Here is a 21,464-nt window from a genome sequence, read left to right on the forward strand (position 1 = left end):
AGTTAACTTTACTTTATAACCTCCTCATAAAGCATTTCCTTTGTGACATTGCTGAAAAAAAAAAAACCAAAGTGTAATGTATGGGAAGTAATGGTGGATCCCCCTTTCCTTGGCTTGAAAAAACACTTATACCATGCAAGGTGGTCAGAGGTCTTAACATGCATGCAGTTGGGCCACACTTCTGGAGAACTGGATTGTAAATATGGCATAATATTTATAATTAAATTTTTATGGCTAAATTTGGGAACTAGCACTGGATTGTGGCCAAGTTGCTGAAACAACATTTAATTTAATACTTTTTGATAAAATGAGTTCTTTCAGAGTAAAAACACAGAAAAATGAGTCTCTCTCTTTTACTGAGAATGAGTTTGCCTTGCATAGAGGTGGTTCTCAGCTGTCAAACAAAAAAGAAGCTCATAAACTTTAAAGATCAATAAATGAACGGCATTATGGTACTGTATAACAGACAAAAAAAACTACTGTTGCAGTATAAGAATGAACTTTTATCAGTTTGAAAAAAAAACAAAAAACCTTCAAGTATCCATATAATCCCTTTGTATGTCAGGGAAAAATGTCCCTGTTAATCATCTGTCAGTGTCATGATAGAGTTTTTTTCTCGATTCACTTCAAGAACATACTGAAGCTCTTTCCTTTCTTTTTTCCCCACATTTATGCAACAGACCTATGAACATGCAATGATCTCATTAGTGTGTATGCAGTTGTTTCAAGGTCTGCAACACAGGTGTTTGGTTGTGGCCCATTGTTCTTTAGGTTCTAGATGTTTTCCAGCTTTAGCAAGCATAACTGACTTAATATTTGTCAAGTTCAGCACAAGATTAACTTGACAAAAAGCTACAGCGGAGATCCAACTCATTTGACTCCATGTGCTGGAGCAGGCTGACACCTAAGAACTGCAGGACAGTGACCCCTGTGAACAGGATTCCCCCTGTCTGCAATAAAAGTCTAAAGATAGCAGAGGTATTAAAGCCAAAAGCAAATAGTTTACAACCATCATCTTAGTGTCACTTAGACCGACAAAGTTCATTTTACTTTTAAAGACTTCCAGAAATTTGCCTTTTCTGATATGAACAGTTTACAAAACTCTGTGAAGATATTCATCTTTATTTTTTTCTTATAATATGTACTTTTAAAGACATGTTTATTGCATTTCCTCCATTCCAGTTTTAGATGCAGAGATAAATGTCACAGTTATAGCATGTTATACTGAATGTTGACACAGAGGCGAAGACTATTGTAAAGTGTTAATAAACTTTCACAAGTGTTCACTGTAAGAAATGACCTTTGCAATAATAAACTATGACTTTGGTATTGTCCTATGGAGCCTGTTTGGTGACATCTTAGAAAAGATATTATGTGGCCATAAGATTCATGTCTTGGGACTAGAATATTTATCCCATGCCATGCCAACAACACAACCTGCTTAATTTCAGATTTTGTTTGCATACATGTTCCTTTAGTATAAATCACAGGCTTATCCAGGGACATCTGTGCATCATTTATGAAAATTGATATCTAGTGTATGTGGCCTATATAAACATAGTATTTCACAGCTGCTTGATTTGAGACAGTCGGTTGTTTACAGGAGCCCCACATCCCAGCTACAGTATTGTAAGATATACCTCAATGGCATATGATGAATGCATCTGAAACGAGTCCCAAGACTAAAGTCAGTCTTAATTATCATAAAACCAACTGTTCACATAAAGAAAGTTGACTTGACATAACTTCACATTTGAAAAAAAGGTTATGTTAACATCAAACCTATTTAGTGTGGTGCCACATCCTTGATGTCATTTCACTAATGATGGTGTAAAAGTGCAAAAATTGCAGGGTGTCATTTATGTATTATATTGTATCTTGTACTGCGATGGACTGGCGAGCTGTCCAGGGTGTACCCTGCCCGTCGCCCAAAGCCAGCTGGGATAGGCTCCAGCTTCCCCGCAACCCTAAATTAGATTAAGCGGTTCAGAAAATGAATGGATGACTGAATGAATGAATGAATTGTATCTTGATTTTTCATGAATAAGATGATAAATGATATTTCAAGATTTCTGTTAAGTCCAGTACAAGATAGAAAGGTAGAGATGATCATTTGTGCCAGCAGTTATCACCTCCTGACACAATGCTTTACCATCTAAGATATAATAATTTTATTTGTTTTATAAAAATAAAACTAAACTTGAAAAAGAACAGCAAAAACAATGATAACAAAATCCTTGAACATCGCAATTTGTCTCTGACATAAGCTTTTTTGCATTTAATGTTTCATAATATGAAAATAAAATGAGAACGATTTATTAATTAAGATGTTTTATGAGTTTTACAGTGATGCATTTTACTTTTACAAACTGGGTTTAAGGTCAAATTTGATGAAAAAAAATAAGAAAAGACATATATGATACTGTCAGCTTATATTCTCGGGTGGTGGGTGCAGTGACTCAGGTGGTAGTCTCAGTGCTGCAGCCTCGAGGGGGACACGATTGTTCTCTGAGAGCCCACCCCATTCGGATCTTATCATTCCATTGAATGGGCATTATTGGTGGTTATCAACCCATTGGTATGGGACAGTAGGCCCCTACTGTGCCTGCTAGTAGATCCAGTAGGTTGTAATCATCTATTCCCATCACTGATCAGCAACAATGATCCACGAAAGCAGAGGATTGAATCAGGAAGGACATTTGGCATAAAACAGTTGCCAATTAACCTGCGCGATGATTCGCTGTAGCGACCCTTTCAGAGGGACAAGCCAAAAGGGACACACAGACCTTATATTTACATGTCTTTTATGCGTTTTATTTCAAAGGACTTTTTTTTTTTTTTTTTTTTTTTTTTTTAAATGTTGAGATATATCTGAAAGGGAGCTCTACTCTGTCAGCAAGTAATATTATCTGTTTTATCTGCTTTCTGCTTGTTAGATGCTCTCTTTCCAAGACATCTTTTCTTTATAATGTTTATAATTATGTTATTGCCCTGGCCTTTATGATAATTCTATAAATAAATGAACAAACACTGTATTTTTCCTGTAAATTTATGTTTTAGTCTCCCAAAGCAATGAGCTGGATTATGCTATGTTTGTTTCTGTCTGTGTGTTTTGCATCTGTACTTCATTGTGTTGATTTGCCTAAGTGAAGTTGGATTTTCTGTTTTGTTTTATGATTTGCATTACTGTAGCTCTGTTGCTCTGGGCTGAGTTTGACTCTTTATTTTTGAGGATCTCATGCTCTGGTTTAGTTAGTTGGTCTCATTTCCTCTTATATTTTGTAGTTTTGTTCCTTGTTCGGGTTTTCTTCTGTAGATCCTTGGCTTTTCATAAACTAAAGCAGACCATTTTGTTGGCTGTCTTGCCCATTTTATTTTATTTTGCCTGTTTATGAGCATTTGAATCCAGCATATTTAAACATTACCACTGATATAACTATAACCTCACTGGTTTATTCAGTAGTCTATTCATACACACCCAGTTATTTCTTACTCGCATCAAGGTGGTTTCTGTACAGGGAAAAAATGTGAAGCTTTTTCACATGAATACAGCTATTATGTAAATTAACCCTTTTTCCATATGCATTTCTAAGAATCAGTAGGCTGACAAAAAGAGAGAAATGTTTTGGGAAAATGCTAAAAAGATTTTACACTGCAGTGTCTTTTGTAATGAGTGTTGATCTCATTCTTCAGATTCCCCAGTGACAAAATGCAACAATGAAATGTATTTGTAACGAGATTAATGCCAGGAGGATCTTGTTACATACTTTTGCCATGTAAATAAAAGAGTTAACAGTGCTTATCGTTTGAATTGTCTTGTATGTGTTATACAAATAAACTTATCTTGCCTTTTCTTGCCATGCAAGCCACAGAAATGTCAACATACTAGTTAATGCTGCAAGCAACAACAGTTATGACGTCTGCACATGAACAGCAGAGCTGGATTATCTGCAAAACCTGATATAAATAATGGGTCCGATTCAAAATGAAGCATCTGTTGTCTAGATTTGATGCAACCTAAGACCAGCTCTTTACTTTAAAAATAAAGAAAAAATATTGATCAAATTTACTATGGAAAGCTGGCAAACAAGCCTTATGTAAGAGTAACAGTGGAATTCTTTTTTATTTTTTACCTAATTATTTAAGGTGAGTATGAGAAAGCAGTTGGATACATAATATTACATGAAAGTCACAGTTGATTCACCTCTGATGTAAATAGACTGGAGGCTATCCCAGTCCCAGCTGCTATTGGACGAGATGTAGGGTACACACTGGACGGGTTACCAGTCCAAGATAGAGTCGACAATTAAACAGCCACTCACACTATAAAAACGCAATTTAGAAACATACATGTTGTTAGACTGTAGGACCTCCAAACTGTACATAATGTTCTGAAACAGAAACTTTCTAGCTGTCAGGGGATAATACTAACTACGACACCATCATTCAATACATTATCCAAAATGTTTGGTTATTAAGCTTGCTATCTTTAATAGTTATATTTTAAATAAGTGGTAACATATTCAGTATCCTAACCACAGTAATGCAGTAAAGCTTTTACTTTTTGTCTAAGCTTGACATTATAAAAAAATAAACTTCAGTATTCTGATTTTACAATGACACATAAACAAAATAAATATTATCAAAAACCACAAAAGAAGATAGCAAAAAAAAAAAAGACTGCAATAAAGTCTACAATTGAATATTTAGTTGAATAAATAAATAAATGACAGCATCAATCAACATAAAAAGAAATAAAATAGAAAAATTCCCAGAAGCAGTTTGTTGACAATAGGCATCAGGGGCTAAATGTTTCCATTGAAAGAAGATCTGGGAGATAATAGAAAAATCCTATAAAAATAACTGGATGGGATCAGAGTGAAGTCTTAGAAGTGCTTGGAAGCACGAACAAAGTGGAAAGCAGGGTACTGGTAAGTCGTTGGCTGAGCATTTGTTTAAATCTGTTCGCTCATGGAGGAAAAGCCTGGGAAATCAGTAACCCCAGCTAAAAAATGATCTCTTGAACTGATGGTTTGCAGGATTTATTCAACTGGGATGAAATCTAAGAAATAAAATACGTAGGTAAATGTATTTTACACCAATAGGTCTGTTGCCTATTGTGACAGAAAGGTTTGTAGACAAACTTTTCTCTGCCCCATCTCCCTTACATCCCTGGTGTTTTCTCTTTGTTTCTCATAAAGGCACACAAACACACACACACACACACACACACGGAGGCATATAAACATACCAGATCATGTGATATAGAAAGTTGGCTGCTTTATTCTCCAGCAGGTCCTTGCCGCTCCTCAGCATAAACTACTCCACATAACCCTTTCCTGTTCCGATTTGCTCTGTAACTAACCAAGCCCTCCCAGACCCTCACACACGAGTACTCTGTAAAGAACCTCTCATGACGTGCTCAGCCATCACTCATACACGTGTGTGTTACAGAGCAGGTCTTTGGAAGCTGCTGGAGAGTGAAGGGGGCTGTCAGCACATTCTTTCTTATTGAACTGAACTAACAGGAGAGCACTGGTGAGTCTTTGAAATACTTATTTTTTGATCAAACTTCTGTTTATAGCAGGTAACTTCTGCATTATTAAGCCACAGCAATAAAACACACTCACTTTTGAAGTGTCAGTTGCAACTAGTAAATGTGTACTTATTGAGAAAGTGGTAGAAGAACCTCGTACATGAGTACTTTTTTTTTTTTTACCTGTATTTAACCTTCAACAGGGAAAATATGTTTTAAGTATGTTTTGCAGCTGAAAGAAAAAGACAAAAAGTCGTAAAGTAAATATTTGTCAGAGTCACATTTTAAAGCACAGATACAATTCAATATTTCTATGTTGTGTAATTAAATTGGAAATACACACATAATTGTTTTGGAGGCTTTTACATAGCATGAGCATATTTATGCAACATACCTTGATGCAAAGATGTGGAAAGTACGTCTTTAAAGACGACTTGTAAATATCACAGATAAATATTTGTGAATCCTAAAACAAAGTTATGCCTTGTATTTTTTCCTAAAATGATTACTTCAGATCCAAACTATTTTATGCAGTTGTATATTTTTCCAAATTCCTTTTCAGTAACCTTTGATTTTTTTTAATGTAATTCCTTTTGAAGTCTTTGATTTGCCCTCTTAGACTTGTACTTTCAGAAAGTTTTATGTAAATGATATTAGTCTTTGATTTCCCTGCTTACACTTGCACACTGCTTGTAAAACTGCTGCCTTTGCTTTACAGACATCAAGCACTGACGATTTTTGTGTGACATTGACATAGCTCGTGGTCATTTCCATAGCTTCTCTCATCTGTTGTTTTCCATATGTTAGGTTTTTCTCTTGACTCGGGATAGGACATAATTCAGGGGGCTTTCTCAGTGAGTCAGTCATTTTTTTTCTCCCTGCTTTTCAGGTCTCAAAGAATAAAAAAAATAGCTACTATAAAACAGCTCTGCTTCACTTGCAAATGTACTTTGAGGAGCTAATGTTTGCTTCTTTGGTGTCAGATTTAAAAATGCACCGTAGGATACTTTATTCCAGAGCTGGCCAATTCTGGTTCTCTCGAGCTTAAGTCCTGCAAGTGTTTGGGGTTTCACTGCTCCAACACACCTGACACAAATCGGACTTATTTAGCAGAGTTGTGTAGAGCTTGACATAAAATTCTGTACAAGTCCACTTATTAGCCATTGATTTAATGTTGCAGCAGGGACACTAAACACTTGTAGAAATGCAGCTCCGGAGGATCGGACACCCCTGCTTTATTCAAAGCACATAGAAGCCAGCAGAACTCAACATAAATCCCCTCATAATGTTAAAATCATGTTATTTAACTGTAGCCAAATGTTTCCTGTTGGTGACTTGACTGTCACATGAAAAAGGGCAGGTTAACGCAGAAAGGTGGGGAGAGAAGATTTGAACACTACCTAACTGGTTGGTTCTCATACCTCAATGAACACTAACCAGAGTTATGTCATGACCTCTAGTGTATTTAGTGTACTTTAAACAAACAACAACCAAAAAGTAGAAATTAAACAAAAAAAAAATAGTAAAGACATAAAAAAAAATACTTAGATATTTTTTTAAAGCACTGCCTATAACTCTACAGTACAGCTGCGTCCAACCAGACTCAAAACAGCCTAACTATGACTTAATTATGATGCCCCCTCGTGTTTGAGTTCTTGCTTGAGTTGTTCTCACCTCCAGATGTAAGTGGCTTCAGAGACAAGCATCTGCTAATGACTGCAGAATAGAACAGAACAACAGATTTTTTTTCTTTTTAAAGTTTGTATAAATTCCAAAACAGAGCAGGACGAAGTAAAAAATTAATCATTCATGTCCCTGTTTTTAATCATAGTTCTTGATTTGAACTCCAGCCTCTGGAGAGAAATTCTTGGGTTATGCATATCTGCCAGCTCTTATCTCAAAACTTTGATTTTGCTCAATTAACTGCCCTCACCTACCAGAAAACTGTTGTAGATCGCTGCCCAGCATGCTGAAAAAAAATGTACTTTAGGCAGGCGTGTCCCGCTCCAGTCCATGAGGGCCACATCCTTGTGGGTTTTCCATGTATCCTTGCACACACCTAACTCAAATGAACTAGTCATTGTGCAGGACTTCATTAGCTGTTTCATTTAATGGAAGCTGGGTATGTTGGAACGATGATGAACTAAAATCTCCACTGACTTTGGACACCCCTGGCTTAAGGGATCAAATGCATCCACTGTAAATGTGACACCTGAGGACCAAATATAAGTAGAAATATAACTGGCTCGGTCAATAAGTTTTGTTTTTATTTTTCTTCTTTATGTGAACTTTATTTTCTGAATTTCCTGTTTTATTTGTCATGTTGTTCCTATAGCTTATCTTATTTGCTATTTAATGTTAAAAGTTCGTTGCCTTGTGTATTTCACACTGTGCTTCCTCTGCTTGTTGCTACACAGCACTTTGTCTCTTTTCTCTACCGTTTTCTGTGTGAGATGTCAGCTCTTTGTTGCAACCTATCAAAAGATCATCAGTTATCACTGCTCCGTCTATGGGTTCTATTGTTTTGTTTATCCTATCGGGCTTCTGTAAGTGGGTGTTTGAGTCCAACTCTTGAACCCCTGATGATAGGGCAACTAATGCTGACATGCTCAAAACTGAGGCGTAGTCTAACAAATGCAGGAGGAAAATTACTTTGAGGAGAACAAATTTTCAAGCAGTGCAAAACTTCTTATTATAGATATTACTTATTTCTAAAGATTTTTTGACTCCGTTAACTAAAAGTAAGCATACAACAAAATAAAACGAATCTAATTTCTGTTCCTGTGAAACAATTTCAATTAAATACTTTTAAAGCTTTAGGAACCCTACTAATATCATGAGAATATTGTATGTGCTTTGCATCTTCTTCTGTTTTTTTTACACTAACTGACTGTAACTCTGACAGGCTCACTGAACATCGGGATCCAAAACAATCACCAAAACAGAGGCCTCAAAGTCAAATAATGAATCCGCAGTCTGCAAGTGAACCATCAGAACCAGGCTTCGTCCTGGCCGACTACGCCGTCTTTGCTGCCATGTTGTCAGTATCTATGGCAATAGGTCTTTATCAGGCCCTGAAGAGGAATTCAACGGACTCAAGTGCCGATGACTTCTTCACAGGAGGCCGCAGCATGCCAGCTGTGCCTGTTGGACTGTCGCTCTGTGCCAGTTTTATGTCAGCAGTCCAGGTTCTGGGTGTTCCTTCTGAAGGTTTTCGCCATGGTTTTAAATTCCTTTACATGTGCCTCGGCCAAAGCATCAACTCCCTGCTGACAGCTTACCTGTTCATGCCAGTTTTCTATCGACTGGGCATCACTAGCACTAATCAGGTCAGCTGTTGCTTCAGGTGTTTCATAAACCAGAGTCTACTATTGTAAGGCTGACAAGAGTAATAACAACCCCAAGTTACATGTTTTCTGAGATTATAGCTGTTATCCATCCATTTTCTATACCATTTTATTCTAATTCACGGTCATGATGGATCTTTTAATGATTATTATGACACATAGTTTAAATTTTAAAATCCATGTGACCAAATGAAACTTTGAAGAGGTTTGAAGGTGCTCTTCTGACATGACTTCAGGCAGGGTATTCCAGATTGGGGGCTTTGACTGAAAATTAATTTGTCACCTTTACTGTTCAGCTTTGTGTTAGGAACAGATCCACAAATACCCCTCTAACCCACCTCCTAACAAGAAGTTACTTTAGGCCATTGGTGACATTTTGGACAAAAATGCCACCATTAATAGTTTATAAGTGGATAATACGCAACAGAGACCAATCAACCCATTGCTATTTAAATACAGCTAAATGACTTTGAAAAAAAAAAAAAAAAAACTTTCCCTAAGTTTAGACAAAAACAGCTATTTACAACAATATCCATGTCAGACTGTAAAAATGTAATTCATTTTTAATAATCAAGTATCTACAGATTTGAAGATTTGAAATAAACAGAATATAATCAGGATTACTTTTTTCTAACTTGTCAACCTATGACATCTTAGGGACAGTCAGGGTTTTTCCTCACGCTGATAAAAAAAATGCACCTGTAAGTTATCAAAAGGCAAATATAGCAGGTGAAGAAGGATGGTGGATGTATGCTGTGACACTCTGTGATGGAATGACTCATACCATCTGCCTGTCACAGTATCTGAAGATGAGATTTGGCAGAGGGATGCAGCTGTTGGGCAGCGTCCAGTTTGTCCTTGCAACGGTAAGACCGGCCTTGTTACCGTCATTGCTCAAAGAGTTTTTTGTGCTCTAAAAGAGAATCCTAATAATACCTTATTCAAATGTCTGCAAAGGAAAAGCCTTATTTCCTTTCTTGCATTTGCCTGTGATCTGCTTGTTTTTACATATTCTCAGCTGCTTTACACAGGGATTGTCATCTATGCTCCAGCCTTGATCCTCAGCCAAGGTAGGAGAGACAAGACTATGCTCGGTTTGACAAAAAAAATCTATTTCAAGTCATTTTCAGTTATAGTTTTAGTTTCCATGTATTTTTTTTATCCAGTTGATCAAGATTTTCTCAAGGCAAATTTAAACTTTTTTCACATCTGGACATGTTTTACAACATTATAAATAACCTCACGGACACACGTGATGGACATTCAGCATGCAAAAGGGGGCTCACAACAGAAAAGAGGGTTGCCAGTACTGAGGGGCATCACCACTACCACCATGTCAAGCTCTCAGTAAATTAAAACAAATATGTAAATATTAGAATTATAAACCAACAAAAGTACAAAGGAAAAGATACACAAAGGAAATTGCCACAGGTCACATAAAATTAAATTAAATTAAATTGAATTAAACAAACAAAACAAAATTAAATTAAATTAAATTAAATTAAATTAAATTAAATTAAATTAAATTAAATTAAATTAAACAAAACAAAACAAAACAAAACAAAACAAAATAAAATAAAATAAAATAAAATAAAATAAAATAAAATAAAATAAAATAAAATAAAATAAAATAAAATGAAGCACATTGCTCTGGCAAATTGCAGACGACAATTCGGCCCAATGATAAGCCAGCCAAGGTAAATGTGGCCTAATGAGACATGGTTGAGAGGCCTTGAAGGTGGGATCTCGGCAGTTCTGACTGCAAGGGAACACACAGGTAATTCAGCCTAAGAGTAATTTGATCTAGTAATTCATCTCTTCCATGAAAAGATCTATAATGTCTGCAAAACAAACCAAATAATTTTAAATATGTCTCCACCATGAAGTGATTAGTCAATAACACAAACACTTATCTCATCATTTATAATTGTAAATCATCAGAAATAAGTTGAAGATTAATTGTTAAAGCCATCACCTTATTTGAATTAATTAACATTTATGGTGCAACAATAAACAACAAATAATTCCAAAATACATGCAATCCAGTTGGGCCTCAGTTCAGTCCTATTCACTCCCTTTCATTATAACTTCTTTACCTTTTCTCATCATTTGTCTTGATGTGTTTTATTTTTACATGTGATAGTTCAAATAGGTTATGCAGTAAATCGTGTTGTTGCTTTAATGAAGTTTTAGCCCATTCGATTTTTTTTCTTATTTATTTATTAGAAATGGCTAAAATGAACTCTAACAATGGTAAATATTGAGCTTCAAACTGTTATTTAGCAATGACCATCCAACTCATTAAAACAGCAACCTTTTGCTTTTGCAGGCACTGGACTCAATATGTGGGTTTGTCTGTTTTCCACTGGAATAATCTGCACATTGTACACTACTCTGGTAAGAATATACCATCTGTATTCTTATCAAACTGTCAAGTAAGATAACCACCCTTTAAAACATGACTAATTTGTATGAACACTCAATGCCCCCTTCAGTCTGCCAGATGGAAGTTCTTTTAGGTTTATACCTTTCCTCTAAGCAAGATGACAAGAAAAGGGACAGAATGAAACAATAGATTATGTTTATTTTCAACTCATTATATACTGAGCTGTCACTTGATTTGATCATTTTTGTGTTTTTTATCATTCAAATGATAAAATTTCCTACATGAACTAATGCAGAATGAGTATAAACAGATGCAGAAAGCAACTTAATGTGTCCCCAAAATCTATTCTGACCTTGACTTTTCTCTGTCTCTGTCATCTTTTGTATACAGGGTGGCATAAAGGCTGTGATCTGGACTGACGTGTTCCAAATCATTGTCATGTTCTCAGGGTTCATAGCAGTTTTGGTTCGTGGCACAGTTCTGGTTGGTAGTCCTGCACAAGTACTGGAGATCGCCAACAATGGATCACGTATTAATTTTGACGAGTAAGATATAGATATTGACATTTGATTTTCAGTATATCTTATAAATAGCTGTTTTACAGCACGGTCCAGGAGTATAAAAGACTCCTCTGGTGCACAGGATGGTATAAGACATTATGGTCATGATGTTCCTCCACAGTTTTGACTTTGACCCAAGGAAACGCTACACCTTCTGGACCCTCTCTATTGGTGGTACCTTGGTTTGGTTGTCTATGTACGGAGTAAACCAAGCACAAGTCCAGCGGTACATCTCCTGTCAATCAGAACGAGATGCTCAGTGGTGAGTGGAGACCTGTTTATATTTTGCAGTTCCTGCACATTATCACTTATTATATTGTCAATTACCTGCTTTTAAGCAGAGTTTTTATTCAGATGTGACACAAGCAGCAGGATATTTCTGACATGACATTAAATTAATGGTTAACATTGCTGCCTCACAGCAAGCAGACCACTGATTCAGTTCTTGGATGGAGAAATGGCTTGAATAGACTTTAATTCTTTGTGGCGTTTGCATGTTCTCCACGTGTATGTGTGGAAAATTTATAATGAAAGTTCACCAACTGAGTGAAAAACTGAGTGCAAAGTGTGATATCATTCACTGTTCTGAAACCTTAGGTTCTGATGAGCTGGCATCTGTGCACAATCTAATAACCATCTGCCTCTTGTTCTGCAGCATCCCGTTTCCCCATTTCTTTCTTGACATACCTAGCCACCAACTACATGGCCTGAATTTCATCATCACTTTATGTAATTAAACCTAATTTTGGAACGCTCTAAATTTTTAAAATGGCAAATTACAAAAACAAACACACTTCACCCTATAAGTACTACTTAAAACAATAATGGACACCCGAAAAGCAGAGTGAACAGTCAGTGTTGTTGGAAATTCAAGAAACACTGAAGGCCTGATCTCATTTTGCTGCCAAAACTTCATGCAACTAACTGCGCACAGAAAACAAAAATGGATAAAAATTTGATAGACTGAGAGTGCATCTGACACTTTACTGATAAAATTGATAAAATACCTATAATAACGTATTAATAGTTTTCTTCAACAATTCGTTGCTGTCTTTATTTGAAGCAAAGGTATAGTTTTAAGCCTATTAATTATAGAGCATATTTCACTTATGAGGCAACCCAGTGTGCTGTTCATAATTAGATGAAATGGACAGGACAGGGGAATACATACAATGATTAACATCATTATTATTACCATCATCACCACCATTGTCACCATCATCATCACATTGCAGTAAATGTACATTATGAATCCAAAGTGCTTGCAAATGAAAGAGTTTTATGTCCCAACCTAATTGAAATGAACAAACATTTTTATTGAGTGATAGAAGGAAAACCTGGGATGACATAGATTTCAGTGGAAGAGAAATATGTTTAAACAGAAGTGGTTATTCACCCAGAGCACATCGTTTTTTTACACTGAAATTCAATCATATCCGTGTTTTTTATTGTTTGGTATCATATTGTGTTTTCATAACCTTACATTTTGTGTTCCAAGTTACAAAGCTCCGCTTCTTATGACATGTTTGCATAATTCCTCCCTTCTGACTTTTCATCCTGGTAAATAAAAAGAATGAAAGTTGTTGTACTATTTCTTTTATTAGCTGAACCAAACCCTAGAAATTTTAGATCTCTGATGATCTTTCATTTTTATTGGCCCCATCCAGGTAAATGAGTAAATAGTGAAAAAATAAAAGTCTGACTAACTATATTAATTGCACTTTTCAATTGCAGGGCTCTGTTTGTGAATCAGGTGGGTCTCTGCTTCATTGTCAGTAGTGCAGCAACCTGCGGCATCGTCATGTTTGCTTATTACCACAACTGTGATCCCCTGAAGTCAGGGAAGTTTTCTGCCCCTGATCTGGTATGTATACTTCTTCAAACTAGCACAGATGTCTCAAGTTGAGCTGGATTTCAGTGTTGTTTTGGCATGAAAGACACGTTTCAATCTGATGCTAAGAGCCAATACTGCAATCATAGTTTAATTATCACAAGTGTATTTTTCACCCTCTTTTTTAATATTTTGAGCAATTCTGCTTCTTTTGGCTCTGTGATGTGCTTCTTTTAAATGTTTTCCATTCTAATACTGACGTTTTCACTTTTACTTCTTTGCCTAATTGTTATAAGTATATGCCCTTCTTCGTGCTGGACATATTCAGAAATCATCCAGGCTTTCCAGGCCTTTTTCTTGCCTGTGCATACAGTGGGACTCTCAGGTATTTTAACGTTCCTTTTTTCTACATTTAACATAAGTTACCTGCCTAGGACAGATTTTACAACAAAATAGGGAGCCAGGAAGAGAAATGTAATTATTTTTTAATTAGACTTGTTTAAGGAATAAATTGTACTTTGGCTTTTGTAGTTAACACCATCACCTTACAGGAAGAAGCTTCATGGCTTGAATCTCGACTGATATTCTTATGTGTAGAGTTTGTCTCTGGTCATCCTGCTACCTGGGCTACCTCCATGTACTCCAGTTTAGTCATCATGGTCCAGAAACATACCTGTATTATAATATTTGCTTTATATTTTCACTCATTAATAAAACCAGATTTTAGTGTTTGCTTTTATATATTTTTTGTTTTGAGGTAAATATTTGGTGATACCATGGAGACAGTAACAGTCAGAAAAATACAAGACAGAAATCTTTTTCTCCATATTCATCACTTAGCTCCACACATTACTGGTGACTCTAAGTGTCATTTTTAACAGTACTGCTTCCACAAGCATCAATGCAATGGCTGCGGTGACAATGGAAGACCTGCTGCAACCCCATCTGCTCAACATGACCCAGAAAAAACTGATCTTTGTCTCCAAAGGACTTTGTAGGTTGCCTCTTGACTTTTGTGTCCTCCTTTTGTCTTAAAGCCAAAACATTCTGACCTGAAAACCAGTTTTGCATGTTTATGTAGTCTTTATCTCCCCTGTTTTCTCTAAGCATTCTTGTATGGAGCTGGTTGCATCACTGTAGCGGCTCTCTCCTCCTTCCTGGACTGGGGAGTTCTTCAGGTATGATACATAAGTAGATGATCCGTGTTAAAGTTCTCAGGTTTGATTCATAATAAACTACAATAAAATATTTAGTTTTGATGAAGTCTGTGACACTGGAATGTTTTTTTCTGAGCATGCTTTTTTCCTCTTTAGGGTTCGTTCACTGTCATGGGTGTGGTCAGTGGTCCATTACTGGGTGTGTTTATTTTGGGAATGTTTGTTCCAGCAACAAACAGGCTGGTGAGTGACTTGTGATTCGGTTACCCTGAGGGGAAAAAAAACATATAGGGAACATATGCAATCAACAAACCACAAATTCTTAGAAAAATAACAAATCACCAAGTTATTATACAAACTAAGCCATCTTAGTACCACCTAACAAATAGTTATCGTCCAACTATCTATTCGATGCACATAAAGCCAAATATTTATTGGGTTTTACAAATGTTTTTGGGAAAATTTATAGAGGAAATTGTTATTTTTGGACCGGTCTTGATAATATTAGTCCCAGTGGAAGACATTTATAGTCTTGAATATAAAAAAAATATCTAAATATAAAAATTCTGCACCTTCTTTTCAAAGCTTTTGCTTGATAATCAACCAAAACTAATTAATATATCTGCATAAATGATGACATTCTTTGTAAATCTACACATAAGGGTTTTTAGATGCGGGTTTTAATATACTTATGTAAGTATCTTTTAAAGGGAACTTATTTATTATTAATTTATTGAACTGCATTCCTGACTTGTGTTACATTTGTCTCCTGGCATCATGTGAGCATTGATAAGAAGGCTATATTTCTTCATAAACTAAGGAAATAAAAGTCTTTTTGATAATCCATGCTTTTATATTGAGTTTTTATTCATGGTAATATCACTTTCTGCGGCTTCAAGATGCTAAATCCTATAAATATGTGCCTGTGTATACCAGTAAACCCCAGCAAAACCATTTAATAAATTATTAACCTAACACCACTTTGACACAGTGTTCTCTTCCAACAATCACATATGTACCATCTCATTTGGTCTCGAGACCCAGATGTTCTGTCAGAATCAGGAGTTTTATTTTCATTGTCAGTGAGAGGTTTCACAAACTAGGAATTTTTTATGTTTTTTGTCACAAGCATCAATTTCTACTTCAGCATGTAGAGTCAAACACAAGCAGACTATTTGGTAAAGTTTTTCTCTGCTTATGACATTGATACAAAATGCTCTTGTTTTGTTACATTTAGTCGATTTGTCTTTCTCAACTTTGAATTGAAAATTATATGGTTATGTATGATGAATTAATGAAAGAAAAAGACATTATGTAAGTAAGTAAATTAGTAAGAGGACTGATCTAAACCAGAAATGTAGCAGAAAAGTGAGTTATGATGGTTTTGTTGCTTGGCAACATCTGCTGGTTATATCATGCTGTGTAAACAGTCGTATATGATAAAAAATAAAAAAATAAAAAAAACAGAATAACACAGTACACACAGGTGAACTCTCAATGGGTGGCATTAACAAACCACAGCAAACAGCTCAATATCTGGTAAACAGAAACGTTCCTTTTTACTTACATGATTACAACACCTCATGTTGCTGCTGTACATCTGGGATATCTGCTTGTCTGCATCACGTGAAAGTAACATAGTGAGGTGCTGGATTCTCGTTGCAGCCATGTTTTGGTGAAATATATAATAGTGCATAAACATTCCCTCCAAATTCATTGTACTGCTCTAAACCTAGCAATGATCTCACATCCACTATGTTCCTCACTGGTGTTTTTCTTTTTGGTTTGTTTTTGCTTTTTAACAACTCTCTGTACCATTTGGTAATTCAATTCATTCGGCGACTAGTGAATTTATTTACAAACTGTGGAATAAATATCTGAACTATCTCGACCACTGAGCTTGGGTATGCAGTGCCAAAAGCAAGTGTTGGTTATTCTATTATTAATATTTTAAAATTTGAGGATTTCACTTTTGTTTACTATATCAATAACCTTCCCCTCAACCATTTGTTAAAAACAACAAGAAAACCCAACGGCATTGATTCTAATTAATATAGTCAAGACGTGAAATAATATCAAGAAACGTTTTTCTATATATATTTTTTTTTCTTTGTGAGAACTTCAAAAGGTTAAAAAAAAAAAGTCTCTGATCTGCATAAATCCCTTGTAATGGGATAAAAGCTCATTACATCACTACAGAAATTAGAACAATTTTAGGAGGAAAAAAATTTGTAAGAACATAGAAACTTCATTATGAGGTTAAATCAACTGATAATCAAAGTTGTGATGATATCTCAGCAACCTTTATTAATTTGACAAGGTGATCAAACCTCATTATTAGGATGGAGACATTGGACAAACAAGGACATTTTCAGGCACTGTTTAACCTGTGTTAAACAACACCTCAACAGATGGTCACTGGATCTGTCTTTCAGGGGGCATTCTCTGGGATAATTGTGGGCTACTGTGTTTCCATGTGGCTGGCTGTTGGCTCAACTCTTTACCCACCCAGTGAGGAGACAATGGGTGTCCTGCCCAGTTTAACAGGAAACTGCGAACTAAGGAACATCACTCGTAGCAGCAGCACAAAGCACGACCAACACTCTATCTCCAACCCTCTTCATCCCAATGGCCTGGGGTCAGTGAGTTCATGTTTCCCAATGATCTACCATCCAGGTCATTAGGAAAAAAACATTTTCTTTTTCATCTTTATGGCGTTTTAGAAATGACTTCTTCCTCTTTTCAGAAAACACTTCAGAAGATTTGACCATGCTCAAACTGAATTGTCGATGTGAAATTTTAAAAATGTAAAATCTTATAAAGATGATAACACATATTTTACCTCGGTGTTTCCAAATTAGAGGCATTCAAAACTTCTATTCCATGTCTTACCTCTACTTTGGAGCCATGGCCACAAGTTCAGTTGTACTCGTTGGATTGCTCGTGAGTTATGCAACAGGTGAGATCATTTCAAAAGGGAAGCAAATGTTGAGATAATGAGTGACATGACTTTTGTGCTAATTCACAATGACAAAAGACATATGAGTGTCTGTTTCAATTCAGATTGCAAAATAATCTCAGTCCCAACATAACCTTTTAAACCATACTCAGAGCTATTTAAAATAATCCCAGCGTAGTAAAAACATTTTAGCTTTCACTTTTGTAGAATAAGCATTCTGTTGTTTCTGTTTCAACACAGGACCAACAAAGCGGCATCATATTAGAGAGGGTTTGTTGTGGTGGGATCTGAATGAAAAGACGACGGACATCATATCAAAACACAGAGTAAGTGACTTATCATAATCTGAGTTGTTCCATATTCTGTATGCCAATCCACAAATTGCTGAATTTGTAGCACCTGAAAGATGTTGGGGATGCAGTATCCATTCTCAGATGTGTATTTTTCATTGGTTTTTAGAAGATGTGTTCATTTTTATGTGTCACAATGAATTCAATATAACAAAGCTCTTGGTATCTTGTCTTTACCCTAAGACCAGTCCAGTGTCCAGAATGTGTAACTTCTCTGTATGTAGGGATACGGTGCAAACACCTGTGAACCTGACAAGGAATAATCAGGTAAAATAACAAAATTAATAAACTGAATGAACAAATAATCCCTTTGGTTTTAAGTGCAAGATGCAGAAAAACACATGTAAGGATGATGAAGTGCTGTACTGGCTGTTTTAAAACCAAATTTCTGGTCTTTTTCTTTTTCTTTTTTTTTTTTTACAGGAAGACAAAGTGTCTGATAAACCACACGTGGTGCCATTGGTGAACCTTCACAAAGAAGATGTCCTGTAAAAGACAAAGAAGGATTAAAAGATTAAAACAGTTTAAATTGGTACTCAGAGTTAAGATATTGGCAGAGTTGTTATCTCATATGGCATGTAAAGATTTCCTCTGTCGTAGCAACAAAACTTGTGAATTTTATTTCCTCCTTTCCAGGTGAACTCCTGAAAAATGTTTTGTAATCTCATGGTCAGTCTTGCCGACATTGCATGATCACATGATCTTAGGTATAATGAAAGATTTTTTCCATCATTCTGGTATGTTCCAGATTAACAGTCCACACCTGCCCTTCAACCAGTGTCAACTGCATACAAAGGGAGTCTTTGTGTACTTAAACAACAGTTCAATTTCCTCATTCTGCACTCTGAAGTCATACTGTGTACGTCATATTTAAGACTTTACTTAAACAAACTTAGAAAGTCTTTATTAAGTCAGTCATTGTTTTATATTGATAGTGAATAACTGGACTTTCTTTTTAAAAGCCAGACAGAAGCATTTATAGACTGTTGTTTTTTGCTTGTTTTTGGCCAACTTTCTGCACAAACAGCTGCACCACATCCGATCCAAAGAAGGCAATATCCATATCACAGACACTCTTTAGGAATATTTTATCCTACATGATAAAGGCAAAGCTGTTGAGACAAAGACAGATAAAATATATTTTTCATAACAATTGTAATTGTAATACTCCAACTTTGACTGTAAATATACTGGATATTTTTGTTATTCTGTTACACTGAGTACAAAACTGTTCCTCAGTTTTGGTGGTTTTTAAAAAACTTATTCTCTCAAGAAACATACAGGTACATCTCAGAAAATTAGAATATTTTGAAAAAGTTCAATATTTTTTGTCACTTATTTCAGAATGTGAAACTCATATATTATATCGATTCATTCCACACAGAGTAAAACATTTCAAACATTTATTTCTTGAAATTTGGATGATTGTGGCTTATAATGAAAACCCAAAATGCAGTGTCTCAGAAAATTAGAATATCACATAACATCAATTAAAAAAGAATATTTTAAACAGAAATGTAGGCTTTTAAAAAGTATGTTCATTTCCATGCAATCAATACTTGGTTGGGTCTCCTTTTGCATGAATTACTGCATCAATGCGGCGTGACAATGGAAGCGTGTAGCACTGCTCAGGTGTAATGGAAGCCCAGGTTGCTTTGATAGCAGCCTTCAGATCATCTGCATAGTTGGGTCTGGTGTCTCTCATCTTCCTCTTGACAATACCCCACAGATTCTCTACAGGGTTCAGATCAGGAGAGTTTGTTGGCCAATCAAGCACAGTAACACCATGGTCACTGAAGCAGCTTTTGGTACCTTTGGCAGTGTAGGCAGGTGCCAAGTCCTGCTGGAAAAAAAAATCGGCAAGTCCATTAAGCTTCTCAGCAGAAGGAAGCATTAAAGTGCTCGAAAATTTCCTGGTAGATGGCTGTGTTGACTGTGTACTTCAGAAAACACAGTGGACCAACACCAACATGACATGGCTCCCCAACTCATCACTGACTGGAAACTTCACACTGGACTTCAAGCAACATGGATTCTGTGCCTCTTCACTCTTCGTCCAGACTCTGGGACTTTGATTTCCAAATGAAATGCAAAATTTGCTTTCATCTGAGAAACAGTTCCGTCCCTTTTCTCCTTAGCCCAGGCTTCTGTCGTTGTCTCTGGTTCAGGAGTGACTTGACACGAAGAATGTGACATTTGTAGCCCATGTCTAGGATTCGTCTGTGCGGCTCTTAATATGCTGAATCCAGCTTCAGTCCACTCCTTGTGAAGCTCCCCAAATTCTTGAGTGTATGTTGCTTGACAATCCTCTCAAGGCTGAGGTTATGCCTTTTGATGGTGCACCTTTTCCGTTGACTCAACTTTCCATTAATATGCTCAGATACAGCACACTGTGAACAACCAGCTTCTTTAGAAAAGACCTTTTGTGGCTTTCCCTCCATGTGGAGGGTCAATGATCGTCTTCTGGACATTTATCAAATCAGCAGTCTTCCTCATGATTGTGTAGCCATCTGACCCAGACTGAGAGACCATTTAAAGGTTTAGGATACCTTTGCAGGTATTTTGAGTTTATCAGTTTGATCAGGGTGTGACACCATGACTTACTAAGATTGAAGTTTTTCCACAATATTCTAGTTTTCTGAGACACTGAATTTTGGGTGTTCACACTATAAGCCACAATTTTCAAAATTTCAAGGATTGATTTTAAATGTTTCACCCTATGTGTAATGAATCTCTAAAATATATAGATTTCACATTCTGAAAATAGTGACAAAAAATACTGAACTTTATCAAAATATTCTAATTTTGTGAAATGTACCTGTATTTTATGTATCAGTCGTGGTAAAGTTCGAGCTGCGGTGCTTTCCTCCCTCTACTCTGGTGTATACCGACATCTGGTGATGAACATGGATTATTACCACACCTAGCTGCAGACGTATCCATCATGGCTGCCAGCTTGAATAACTACAACATCACTTCCATTTGCCATGATCATTTATTGCGATATTTTTTAAACATTCATCCAACCAGACAAAAATTAAGTAAACATAACATTTCCAAACACTCAAGCTCCTAGATTCAACTAGTGAGAAGATACGCAGGTCTCTCTTCAAACATGTGACGTTGTGCTTCCGTGCACGTTGGTCCTGAGTCCCTCCGCCGTCTCCATGTTGTTGCCGCTGCTGTTCCTCCGCCTGCGGCTTCACCACTCCTCCGCGGCCCTGTTCGAGTCCTCGTCGGCTACAGCGCAGTCTAGGCGCTGAACGCCGGGGAGTGCCAGATCCCTTTCGTTAAGCTTTTCCAGAAACGACGAGAGCAGTCGTTTGTTTAAATGGTCC

General features: G+C 36.3%; 1 protein-coding gene across 1 annotated transcript; it reads left to right on the plus strand.

Annotated features, from left to right (window-relative positions):
• Positions 1–8,499: 8,499 nt before the first annotated feature.
• On the plus strand, positions 8,500–18,618 carry slc5a5 (solute carrier family 5 member 5; the record flags this gene model as incomplete). Its single annotated transcript, XM_079245600.1, has 15 exons — positions 8,500–8,865; positions 9,684–9,749; positions 9,902–9,953; positions 11,213–11,280; positions 11,660–11,814; positions 11,951–12,091; positions 13,564–13,693; positions 13,957–14,045; positions 14,542–14,654; positions 14,768–14,838; positions 14,974–15,060; positions 17,253–17,455; positions 17,679–17,776; positions 18,017–18,102; positions 18,550–18,618. 15 exons carry the CDS (start codon positions 8,500–8,502, stop codon positions 18,616–18,618), a joined length of 1,794 nt encoding a protein of 597 aa, XP_079101726.1.
• Positions 18,619–21,464: the final 2,846 nt, after the last annotated feature.

The sequence above is a fragment of the Telmatherina bonti genome, assembly GCF_933228915.1.
Source record: "Telmatherina bonti genome assembly, chromosome: 8".
Lineage (NCBI taxonomy): Eukaryota > Metazoa > Chordata > Actinopteri > Atheriniformes > Telmatherinidae > Telmatherina > Telmatherina bonti.